This window comes from Phyllostomus hastatus, unplaced genomic scaffold, assembly GCF_019186645.2.
Source record: "Phyllostomus hastatus isolate PE091 unplaced genomic scaffold, TTU_PhHast_1.1 phas_scaffold_78, whole genome shotgun sequence".
Classification (NCBI taxonomy): domain Eukaryota; kingdom Metazoa; phylum Chordata; class Mammalia; order Chiroptera; family Phyllostomidae; genus Phyllostomus; species Phyllostomus hastatus.
Genome location: NW_025334041.1, coordinates 16,631,333 through 16,644,699, shown reverse-complemented (window position 1 = coordinate 16,644,699; position 13,367 = coordinate 16,631,333). Strand labels below are relative to the sequence as shown.

General features: G+C 34.6%; 1 protein-coding gene across 1 annotated transcript in view; it reads left to right on the top strand.

Moving 5' to 3' along the window:
* Positions 1-13,367, top strand: part of ABCB5 (ATP binding cassette subfamily B member 5) — an 87,310-nt gene that overhangs the window by 29,227 nt on the left and 44,716 nt on the right. The window contains exons 13-14 of the mRNA XM_045828292.1: positions 1,488-1,658; positions 12,971-13,132. Of these exons, the coding sequence (XP_045684248.1) occupies positions 1,488-1,658; positions 12,971-13,132 (333 nt within the window). The remainder of the gene's footprint in view (positions 1-1,487; positions 1,659-12,970; positions 13,133-13,367) is intronic.

The window sequence follows — 13,367 nt, the reverse complement described above, 5'->3', positions numbered from 1 at the left end:
ATGGATAAAACTTAAATGCATATTACTAAGTGAAAGAAACCAGTTTGGAAAGGCTCCATACCGTATGATTTCAAATATATATCATTCTGGGAAAGGCAAAACTATGGAATCAGTAAAAGATTAGTGGTTGCCAGGGGTTGGAGGTGGGGATGATGAGGGGGAGAGGGAGTAGATGAAACACAGAGAATTGTTACGGTAGTGAAAATGCTCTGTATTATACCATAATGATGGATATACGTAATTATACATTTGTCCAAAATCATAACCAGAGTGAATTCTAATGTAAACTATGGGCTTTGGGTGATTATAAGGTGTCAGTGTAGGTTCAATTGTAACAAACATACCCCTGTGGCAGGGGATATTGATAATGAGGAATTCTGTGCATGTCTGGAGATGTACAGGAAATCTCTTTACCTTCCTTTCAATTTTGCTGTGAGCCTAACACTGCTCTATTAAAAAAATCCTCTTAAAAAGTAGACACTGTATGATTCCTCTTATATAAAGTTCTAGAACTAGCAAAATTAACTTATAGTGATTAAAATCAAATCAATGCTATCCTGAGGCAGGGTGTGGGTATCAACTAGAAAGGGTCATGAGGAAACTTTCTAGGTTGATGGAGATATTCTAAATCTTTATTGGGATGGTGATAGCATGTGTATAGCCATTTGTCAAAACTCACAAAACTGAATCCTTAAATTGAGTGCATTTTATTGAGTGTATAATGTTTATGGGTATATAATTATTAAATTATTCCTCAATTAGGTTTATATTTTTAAAAATCAAATTTGAAGGTCAAACTCTAGAAATTAAAGATTTAGAAAGGATATTTATTCAATACATTTATATCTTTGAAGAAATGAACTTTGGATTAGGGACTTGATCCAATAGAATATTACTAACCATGCTTCATTAGTTCTAGAAGTTACCTCCAACCTCAAATATCTAAAGATAACTACTTTGTTAAAGATGCATTTACCAAAAAAACAAAAGTGAAAGAAGACCTAAAAAGTCTCCCAAAATTGAAAAAAGCTTTGAGGGAAAGTTTATTTTTGCAGTAATTTTTCATACTCTTTTTTGTAATATCCAGGAAGAAGGATGTATATAGTGCATTAAATTGCTAATGAACATTTTGAATAGTAGCTAAGTATGTCTTTACATTACAGTGTTCTTTTAAAGATATCAGTGTATTCTAAAAATCTCCTAAAAACTTTGAAAATTGGTTCAAATTATTAATCTTCTTAAAAATCTTTGATTATCATGTATTTTCATTTCTTTTATTGCTAGCCCAATTGTTCTTAGGTCCTCTCTTTACTAGACTTTTTCTTAATAGTTGTTTGTTTTTACAAAGAACAAGTCAAAGGTCAAAACCAGCCAGCCTGAATTAGAGATTAAGCTGGTGTTAAAACATAACTGTGATTGTTTGTCATTTCCTTCTCTAATCATTTGATCATGCTTCTGTTTCTGTGCTCTTTCCTACTTTTCATTAGAAATTTAATACCTTAGTAGGTGAAAAAGGAGCTCAAATGAGTGGAGGACAGAAGCAGAGAATTGCAATTGCTCGAGCTTTAGTTCGAAACCCAAAGATACTGATCTTAGATGAGGCTACATCTGCCCTAGATACAGAAAGTGAATCAGTTGTTCAAGCTGCACTGGAAAAGGTAAGTAAGCAGGCACGTTTCTTGTTTTCATATTCCTGGTTCAGCATTGTTTTTAAATGTAAAGAAAGTATAGTGCCGTAGTGGATTATTTATTAAGTCTAGTACCCTGCTTAATGTATGGATGCAGGGTGTTCACCCTTGTAAAAAATTATGTGATGGTTATAGGAAATGATTTAGAGAAGAGAAGAAGATGCTATAATTGGTGCTAAAAATACATTTGAGGCTGATATCCCAAGCAATCATCCTCTATAAACCTTCATTCCAATGAGTTTGCAATTTCCACTTTCCCGTGGTAACCCCACACCACTACCTCCATCATAACTATACCTTTGCCTTTTCCATACACACCTATGGGATTCTCTTCTCTGACAACTTTTCTTCATTAGGGTGATCCTGGAGTACTCATTTTAACTTCATTTCACCTCAAGTAGAGAAGCGTACTGTGTGGTTTGACTTGATCTTAAACTTTCAATCCCAACAGTCCATGGGCCCTCAAACTTCACACTGACCTTCTGCTTACTGTAGGCACATGCTTCAAGCCCACAATGCAGTTGTAACTCTTTACCAAACTGCATTGCATCTGGGAGGATAGTTGGTGGTGGCACTGTGAAAACATCAGATACTTTTTTCAATGGCCAAACCTCTTTATAATCATGGCTTCCAAAACCCTTCAGAAGGCTTAATGGAACATTTTACTTTAACTTGTTTGAAAATGTGCTGTTTGGAGGAAAACCTCCAGAAGCCATGCAGCGGCATTGTCCCCTCTCCAAGCCCTCCCTCCATACAGAGCCACAAAGAGGTGAAGAGGATTGCGCCAACCTGGCCATTGCCTAAGACTCAAACCCACACAATTTACAGGTGCCTTTTCTCCAATAGGCCATGCTACCAAGACAGGGAGTCAAGGTAGCTCTACCTAATACACAGAAACAAACATTGGGAGGCTGCCAAATTGAGGAAACAAAGAAATGTGGCCTAAATGAGAGAACAGAACAAAACCCCAGAAAAAGAGCTAAACGAAATGAAGATAACCAACCTATCAGATGTAGAATTCAAAACCTGGTGATTGGGATGCTCAAACAACTCATTGGGTACAGCAACAGCATAAAAAAAAAAAGACCCAGGCAGAAATGAAGGTCACATTAAGTAAAATAAAGAAAAATCCACAAGAAACCAACAGTTAAGGGAAGGAAGCCATGATTCAAATCAACAATTTGGAACATAAGGAAGAAAAAGCATTCAACTATAACAGCAAGAAGAAAATCAAATTTAAAAAACCAAGGATAACGTAAGGAGCCTCTGGGACATCTCCAAACATACCAACATCTGAATCATACAGGTGTAGAAGGAGAAGAGGAAAAGCAAGAAGTTGAAAACTTATTTGAAAAATAATGAAAGAAAACTTCCTAATTTGGCAGAGGAAATAGACATGCAAGTCCAGGAACCATGGAAAGTCCCAACAAGTTGGACCCAAAGAAGACCACACCAAGATACATCATAATTAAAATGCCAAAGGTTAAAGACAAAAAGAGAATCTTAAAAGAAGGAAGAGAAAAGCAGAGAGTTACAAAGGTGTTCCCATAAGACTATCTGCTGATTTCTCAAAAGAAACTTTTCAGGCAAGAAGAGACTGACAAGAAGTATTGCCACATGCCTGGGTTGCAGGCCAGGTCCCCAGCTGGGGGCGCACAAGAGGCAACCACATGTTGATGTATCTCTTCCTCTCTTTCTCCTTCCCTTCCCCTCTCTCTAAAAATAAAAATAAATAAAATATTGTTTTAAAAACTAGCCTTTTATTAAGCATAGAATTATCACATGATTCTTCAGTTCCAGGTATGGGCATGTACCAAAAAAAATTGAAATTAAGGATTCAAACCAGTGTTTGTGTACCCGTGTTCACAGTAGCATCATTCACAGTAGCCAGATGTTAGAAACAATCCAAATGTCCACCAAAAGATGAATAGATAAATGCAATTTTATATATTCATACAATTGAATAGTGTTCACTCTTAAAAAGGAAGGAAAATTCTGATCCATGCTACAACAATGATCTTGAGGACATTATACTAATTGAAATAAGAGAGATGCAAAAAGATAAGTTTGAGGTTATAAAATAGAGGTTACCAGGGGCTGAGAGAAAGGGGGACTAGAGACTTATAGCATAAAAGGTATAGAGTTTCAGCCCTGGCAGGCATAGCTCAGTGGATTGAATGTGGGCTGCGAACCAAAGCATCGCAGGTTCAATTCCCAGTCAGGGCACATACCTGGGTTGTGGGCCAGGTCCCCAGTGGGGGCCACATGAGAGGCAACCACACATTGATATTTCTGTCTCTCTCTTTCTCCCTCCCTTCACCTCTCTAAAAAAATAAATAAATAAAATCTTTAAAAACAAAGGTATAGAGTTTCAGTATGGGATGAAGAAAATGTTCTCAAGATGGTAGTGGTGATAGTTGCACAACAATGTGAATGTACTTAATGCCACCTAATTATACAATTAAAAATGGTCAAATTTTTATGTTATTTATATTTTACTACAAAAAAAAGAATAGCAGTCTAAGCCTGAGTATAAAATAATAGTAATACAAAAGAAAATAGCCTCTCAGATCCAGGTGGACCCTACCCTTAAAATGGTTAGAATCATAAATATGATGTTATACATGTTTTACCAGCATTTCAAAAATAACAATCTAGCCTCTTCCCAAAACCACTCTGCCCTCTTAGAATAAAAACTCAAACCATACCCCAAATTGAGACTCTCATATAGGCTTATAATAGACTCACTCATGTCCCCTAAGCTGCTTATTTTAATCCTACTGTATGTATAGGTACTAGATATTTCTTTTACAAATGAATTTAAATCATTACTACTTAGCAGGATATTTCAAAGTCTTAAAAAATGCAATACGATGCTTTTAAAATACAATAAAATACTTTTCTATGATATGGATATGCATCTCAGTGATACCTGTAAATTTAAATTATTCTTAAGTTTTGCCCTTGCTGACAAATAAAGAAAACTCTTACATATAAGATACTGATTTTCATAATTGTTACCCAGTAAGACATCTGTAATGTATTATTCATTGGTCAGCATTCTGGTATAGGTAAGATATTACTCCCTCATGAAAGAAAGATGAGCTAATTATTTTAGCATTTTTTTCTTCTTGCCCACCACTTCATCATTTACTTTTTCTTGTTTATTTATCTATAAATATTAGCTTGTTAATAAAGCTAAATGTAGGAGAAATGTATTAAATGACTATAAATCACTGTATTATCATCAATTGTTAATTTGTTATTTAGAAGTAAAAATAAAGAGATTCAGGCTCTAAAAAGAAAACTTCATAGTACAGACTATTACCACTTGTTACTAATTAGATAGTATGCATGGTCTCATCTCAGTAGAGAGTTTAGATATTGGATATCTTTCCCTTTCTAAGAGCTGTGTGTGTGTGTTGTGTGTGTGTGTGTGTATGAGAGAGAGAGACTGACTTATATTTACATGAGTAATTTCCTACAAGTTGAAAGGAAGGAGTTGAGATGTAGACGAGTCACTTATCAAATATGGCTCGAAGTGCCTGATACTTTGCTATTTGTCATCCCATTTTACAAAAAAAAAAACTATTCTAGGACAGGTGAAGTGACCTGACAGTAATTTGACATTGTTCAGCTATGGAACTAGAGCTGACCTAAAAGAATGGCAAGCTAATTGGCTTTTGATATCATGGTAAGGTAGTTAAAATACCAGAAATTTCATGTTTCCCATATAACTACCATAGAGACCTTCTTAGAGCAGATGGTCAAGTAAACTTCAGTAGCTAAAACAAGTGGAAATTTGTAAAAGAGTAGTGAGAGGTTTCACAGATGGTATTCTTGGAGTACTGCGGGGCTAGAATTTTCCAGGAGCCTCTTGAGAATTAGAAGGCAAGGTCGGGTTCCCCCACCGTCATCTCAGACACAGAAGCCACCCACTAATTAGTATAGTTCATTTAAATATATCAACTTTCCACAAGCTTTTATTTGTTGAAAGGATTTTGCTTAAAATCTGTTTTAAAAGCTTAAAAAGAGTTTGAAAGCCACAAGCATATGTTGTCAATGGGCCCAATCCACGGGAGGCAACCTTCTGAGTGGCAGTCCGTGGGAACTTGTGTTCTCACAGGTTTCTCACCCCCCGACACTTGCTGTGGGGCACCAGAACTCTGTGTTTACTGGCTTCCCCAGAGAGTATATTATCCCTGTTAATTGACCAAGCAGTCAATCACAGGCTCTCTCAAATGCTCACAGCTTTGCATTGTTCTTTCTTTTCCTGTTGCCCACCTTTATCCAAGGCCTATTACCACCACTGGTGAGAAGCTAGCTGGTCTCCTCAGGCCCTTATCTCTAACCTAGCAATTCTTTCAAGGGTGTTTTAAACTACCCTCTATTTCAAAGTCCAGAATAATCACCTGGTGATTTATGGTTGTGCATGGAATTGTGAAATAATCTGAAAAATGCCAGCAAAGTGTCAAGTAGAGGCCTACCTTCCTGTTGACCTTTCTTTGGTCAAATAGCTAATTGCTTTTCTTTTAGCTTTGTATGAACTGTGAAGGAGGAGAGGAGATGCTAGGAAATTCTTTCAAATTGGTACTTTGTAGAAGAAATAATAGCAATAAAGGCATATTGGAAATCTACCACACCTACTTTGAGGCATTCAGAAAAAAAAAAAAGCAATTGGAATAGATTGCACTAAATTCTCTCATCTTTATAGTAATTCTTGCTAAAAGAAAAAGCATCAGCTCAAATTTCTTTGATCAGTTTTCTAGGAGACTTTGGCTTCCAAAATCTCTTGTGTTTTAAATCTGAAACAATTAGTGTTGAATTTTTTTTGTTCCCTATGGCTAGTACATCAATTTTAGGTCACATTTATGATGACGTGAAGCTGTAGTACTCATCTTCTGTATATCAAGTATGCCAGGGATCACTGTGTCTCACTGTCTAATAATGTTCAGTGCTTTCGAAACCATTTTTCCAGTTGTTTTCTGGTTTCAGATGAGAGGGTTAATCTTATTCTTGACATTCCGTCTTGCTTAAAAGCAGAATCTGTCTTTTATACAATTGACTCTTCATTTTTTGAGGCACTGCTTTGGTATTTTCCTTTTTCAATATTTGTATCTTTTTTCTTTTTAAAAAAATTCAGAAATAGTCCATTTTGGGAATCATACATAAACTATCAAAGGGTTTAGTTTGTAAATATTATGTAAATAAAGTATATGTTATATAATCAAAAATACATCTTTGGTATGCATGCTTAAATCAGTAAGATCAGTATTAAAGATCAGTAATTCTTATTATTACCTGCATTTCAACAGAGGGAATTTAAATGTCTGCTTTGTTCACATGTAAAACTGTTACAAAAGTGTTCACTTGCATGAAAGCCTGTCCTTAGTACTAGTATAAGGTACAGGAACAGGAAATTTGCAAGGTATAAGAAGTAGTCAATGTAAAGAGCTTTAGTCACATTAATGAGAAGACACCTAATAGAGATGTGGCAGGGTTTGCGCTCTTTGCATGTTCAGAGGACCTCAATGTGTGTTTCAGCCTTGCCATGTGGCCTGGCATCCACTGGTTCACCTCTCTGAGCTGCTGTGTCTTGGTCTCTCAGAGGGAAATAACCACACTTTCCCAGTCAGCTCACAGAACTGTGTAAGTAAAACCAAAGAGAAATGTTAGTTACAGAACCTTAGCCATCTGTAGTTAACAATAATTAACCTGTAACATTGTTTGGTTTATTGATGGATGACTATTTCTATGGCCTGTTGATTTCTTTTTTAAAGATAACAGAAATGACTAGTGTTCATCACTCGAAATTAAAATTTATATATATATGTAATGTACATTACATATATACATATTTAGTTGTCTTAAGTAACAAAAAGAGAAAAAGCAATAAAAACAGTTCAGACTATTATGTCTATATTTATTCATTACAGCATCAATCATTTTTACCTTAATCATTTTACAACCTCTTAAGTCTCAAAAACATGCTAAGATCTGCCTGTATGAAAAAGATAGCAATCTAATAGAAAAAGACTTTAAAAGTTCTGCATCCACATGTAACTACAGAGTGATGGATAATTTTTAAATAATGGATTTTGTTTATGTACACTATTCCCCTGTTCAGAACCTCCAATAAATTCTATTCCCTATAGGAGAAACATTCCTTAACATTGCTTTACAGGAACTAGCCCTAAATTCTATTCCTAACCCATAACCTTCTGTTTTCTATAACTCTGCTGTACATGCACCCCATTATTCCCCACAAATCCGTGTTCTTTTGGGACCAACTGCCTTGTGTTGCTGTATCCTCTATTATAATTGCCCTTCCTCTCTTTTTCCCATTTGACAAACTTTTATCCATTCATTAAGACTCTACTCAAAAGTCATTGATTTGGCGATCTTTCTCTATTCAATTAAACAGTTAATCACTTCTGTGCTTAATATTTTTATATTCTATTACAGATTTATTACTTTGTTAAATTGTTTTCTGCCTCCTTTATTAGTTCTCTCAAGAGCTAGGACCTTACCTTATCTTCTGAATTGGCCTCAATAAATAGTCAAGGGTCTGCAACTTAAAGATATTCAATTAATATTTAAAAACTAGCATTTGCTACAAAATTTTAATGTACAAGTCATGATACCAAGAACATTAATCTGCACAAGAATGCTAAAATATAGGTAGCATGATTTTTCCTCATTTAACAAATGAGGAAACTGAGACTCAGGGAGGTAAACTAGTCTAAGACCACAAACACAGGTATTTGCAGAAACCAGATTCAAGTCTAAGAATTGTGACTCCAGAGAACACAAGTAACAAAGAAATTTTTGAAAATTAGATCTTTCTTTAGCAACATGATTCACTGTACAGCAAGCGCTCCCAGCCTCCCTCCTCCCCACCCATGAATGCTGCTCACATTTCCATGTGAGCTCTACCTCCTGTCTCCCCCCACCCCACATTCCATGGGAAAATTGTCTTCCATGAAACTGGCCCCTGGTGCCATAAAGGTTGGGGACTGCTGCTGTACAGTCTTATCTATGAGGATGTTTATAATTTGTATTTAGTTAACATGTAGTACAGTAAGTTATGCTCATCATTCTATGTCAGAGTAAACTGTATTTATTATGAGTTTTTATTGAAACAGTGGACTTCATTCCTATATCATCAGTCTTCTTTGTCTGTTGTTCAAGAAAATTGCTTAGATATTTGTGTAATATCTAAGCAATTTAGATAATGATATGCTTTCAAAATTTAAAAAAGAAATTTTGGTGCTAGTTGTGTTATTTAATTTCATATTTATAGAAAAATATCTGAAACACTGGGCTGATGAGGCAGAAATAGCTCTCTCTCTTATCTGCTCTATGTAAAAGGAGATGCAGGTTAAATATAAATAAATTTAGATGCTTTGAATCATAATTTGAGTCTGACTATTAGAATGTAACTGAGGTCATGACAGGAAAGGACCCTGAGTTGGGTAGGTGTCAAACTATTTTTTTTTAAATTTACCTGTTTAAAGGCCTTTCTTAATATCCATCCTTGGGTTAAATTATGGTACACCTACCTAGAAACCTTTTTACCTTTACTAATGGTCAGGGTCAGCTACATACTTTGTGAGACTCAGTGAAAAATAAAAATGGGTTTCTTTTTCAAAAATTAAGAATTTGCAAGATGTCAATCCTGGGTTTCAGCATCAAAAAAAAAATGAATTGCAAAATAGCACAGAGCATTCAGCCAAAAGCTGGACTCTTCTAAGCATGGGGCTTCAGCAACTACATAGTTCATATGCCCATGAATCTGGTCCTGCCAGGGGTTCCCTAACTGCTACCATGACTAGGAAGAACTTCAGACTGACTATGATACAGTGACCTACGTTTGCTTCTGAACTTTAGGCCTCAATCCTCATTACCAACCCAAATGATAACATTCTTACTTGGCTTGGTGGAATACAAAATGTGTGTGCATATACACACACATGCACATCAAGTGTATGTATATATGAATATATATATTCCTGACATAACTATATCTGTTTGACATTTACAGATATATAGTATATTTCAAAAACCAAAATTAACAACAATGTCTGCTTATTGTGGAAGCCTAGTTTTGATGATTTCTAGTGTCTCCATCCCCAATACTATTTCTCAAAGTAAGTTTAAATATTAAAGTCCAATTTAGGTAGTCACCACTTCTCTATTGCCATTTTTAACCTGAGTGATATATGATTCCCCTTTAACTTCCCTGACAATAGACCATCAGTTCAAAAGGCTTTGAGTTATAATTACATGACCATATCTCCCAGTTTGTCCCACACAAGAGTGTCCTGGTTTGCATGAGACTTTAGACGGTCACCTCAACATAAGCTAAATATGTCAGAATGTAAATGACATATTTAGCATATGTTTGCTCCTGTGCCTGTAAATATTATAGGAACAAAAGCTTTAAAAAATATAACATATTTTTCCAAAATATTTTAGCTCTCTTGCTTTTAAACAAAAATGTAATACCTGTATATTAGTAAATAAAATTGAGAAAACTGAGACAAGAAGAATGCAACCCATAGGCCCAATAATTATATACAGGCACTATTAATATTTTGATATATTTCTATATATGTATCTTTTTCTATGGATAGATATTTAACATAGTTATAACATGATGCATACATTGTCCTACATTTTGCACATAACATTATGTCATAAATCTGTTTCCACCTATCAATCACTATTGTTTTAAAAAGTTCTCAAAAAAGTTTTCTTCATTTATACATTTGGAATAGAAGAGTTTGAAAGAAATACTCATCTGCTTCATTGAGAATATATTCTGCAATAGAGAGACCCTTTCCAGAGAACAGAGCACACCATACCAGATTCTAGTACCAGTCCTTCCAGTGACTAGATGATTCCTTGAGCAAGCCTCTTAACTTTTCTGAACTCCAGTTTCCTTCTCTGTAATAGATAAGAATAAAAAGTCAATATCAGTAATATATTAGTACCAATGTTAATAATAATAATACTAGCTAGAAGTTCTTAAGCACTCAGAAAAATTTTAGTATGCCTATAGTGTGCTCAAAGTATCAGATATTGTGTTAGTCATTTACAAAACTCTATTACCTGGAGAATAATCAAGACAACCTTGTAGAGGAGCAATGAAGCTGAAAGACTTAGGTAAATAGGTGTGATGGCCTATTTTAAATTTATGGTAGTTAAGACAGTGTAGTATTGGTGCCATAATAGACAAAATGAATAGAACAGTACACAGAATACAAAAACAGACACAAAATAATGGTCACCTGATTTAATAACAAAGACAGCTCTGCAGTGCAACAGAGAAAGGATGATCTTCTCAAAAAGTGCTTCTGGGACTATTGGTTAACTTGTACATTTGTCCCCTTAATTGCAGGGTATACGTTCTAAGATCCCCAGTGAACACCTGAAACTGCAGATAGTACCAGATAGTATGTATAGTGCCCTATACATTCTATGTTTTTTCTGATACATACTACCTATGATAAAGTTTAACTTATAAGTCAGGCACAATAAGAGATTTACAACCATTAATAATAAAATAGAATAGTTATAATAATAAACTGTCACAAAAGTTATATGAATGTGATCTCTCTCAAAATGTCTCTGAATTTTCCATTCTATATCTTCAGACCACAGCTGACTGAGGGCAACTGAAACCATGGAAAGTGAAACCTTGGATAAGGGGGGACTACTGCATGGGGAAAATGTACACTGACTCCTGCTTGACACCATACTCAATTAATTTCTGATGGTGTATAGATCTAAATAGAGAAGGCAACTTATAAAGATTGTAAAGTAAAAGATAGAAAAATATTCACATGACACTGGAGTAAAGATTTCTTAAATATGACATACCAAAAAACATAAATTGTAAGAGAAATATTGATCAGTTAGGCTCCACTAAAGTTTTTAAATTGTATCCATCAAAAGGCACCATTAAAATAGTGAAAAGACTACCATTTAGAGGAAAAAATAATTGTAATACATAGTATCTGACAAAATCCTCATATGTCAAATATATAAAAAGCTCCTGAAAATTGACAAGAAAAAAACAGTTCCAATAAAAAATGAGCAAAACCTACAATCCACAAGAGAGAATATCCAGATTGTCACTAACCATATGAAAAGTTAACTTTATCAATCATCAGGGAATGCAAATAAAAGCCACATTATGATAGTACTCACCTACTAGACAAAGACAGAAATTACCAAGTGTCGGTGAGAATATAGAGTAACTAAAATTCTCCTGTACTTTTGGAGGTTTATAAATTTGGACAACCAATTTGAAAAGCTGTTTGTCAGAATCTAAAAAAGCTGAGTATATGGCTCAGCAATTCCTCTCCTAGGTATATAACTAGTAAAATTGTATACATATGTTCAACAAATAAACATGTATAACAACCTATTATAGAAAAAAAGAAAAACCCTGAAACTACCCAAATGTCAAAGAGCAGTAGGTCAGGTAAATAAATCACTGTATGTTTGCACAGTGGAATACGATTTGTCAGTAAGAATGAATTACAGTTATATACAACAAAATAAATGAATCTCAAAAACGTAATGTTAAACACATGCTCAGACATAAAAGGGTATATACTGCATGATTCGATATATATAAAATACCCAAAGAAATCAAAACTAACCTATGCTGTTAGAAATCAGAATAGTGGTTACCACTGGTGTGAGTGAGCTGGACAACAGTGATTGAAAGAGGGCCTGAGAGAGTTTCAGGGTGCTGATAATCTGTTTTTTAACCTGGGTACTATGCATCTGGATGTATTCCGTTTGTGAAAGTGTATTGATCTGTACACTTGTATGTACTTTTTCATATGTATAGGATGCTTGTAAAAAAGTTAAAAACATATAGTACCTTGAATCTATACCTGCTTATTTAAGAAATACCATTATTTTAAAGACAAGGAAAGTGAGAAATATTGAGTTTAAGCTACTCACTTAGTTACTTTTAGTTACTAGCCAAATAGTTCTTAGATGGCTCAGATTAAATGGTTTTTAGTTGCTTTTCTAGCTCTAAGATATTGTGGTTTTATAAATCCACCAATATGGAATCTAACTTTATGACTTTCTTTTCATTTTAGTTTTTATTGACCTTCCTAATCTATCAATGTTTCTAAATTTCTATACCCAGAGATGACAGTCTGACATGTAAAATATGACAAGCAGTTTTCTTCAATATTGAAGAGTTTGCTATTTCTACTAATTTTATATTTTTTTCTATAACCGCTATTTTGTAGGCCAGCAAAGGTCGGACTACAATTGTGGTAGCACACCGACTTTCCACTATTCGAAGTGCCGACATGATTGTGGCCATGAAAGATGGGATGGTGGTGGAAAAAGGAACTCATGCTGAACTGATGGCACAACAAGGTCTCTATTATTCACTTGCAATGTCACAGGTAATGTTTACATATTTTAAACTGGCATCCCAACTCAGCCACTTAATAGATTTTGAACCTTGGGCAAATTATTTAAATTTTTGTGCTTCAATTTTCTGATCTCTAATGGGGAAAATAATGGTAACCTATTCATGAATTTCTATGAGTGTTAAATTAGTTCATTCATGTAAAGTGCTTTGAATTATTGTTGAGTAATAAAGTTTATTATATTACTATTATTAGCATTAGCATTATC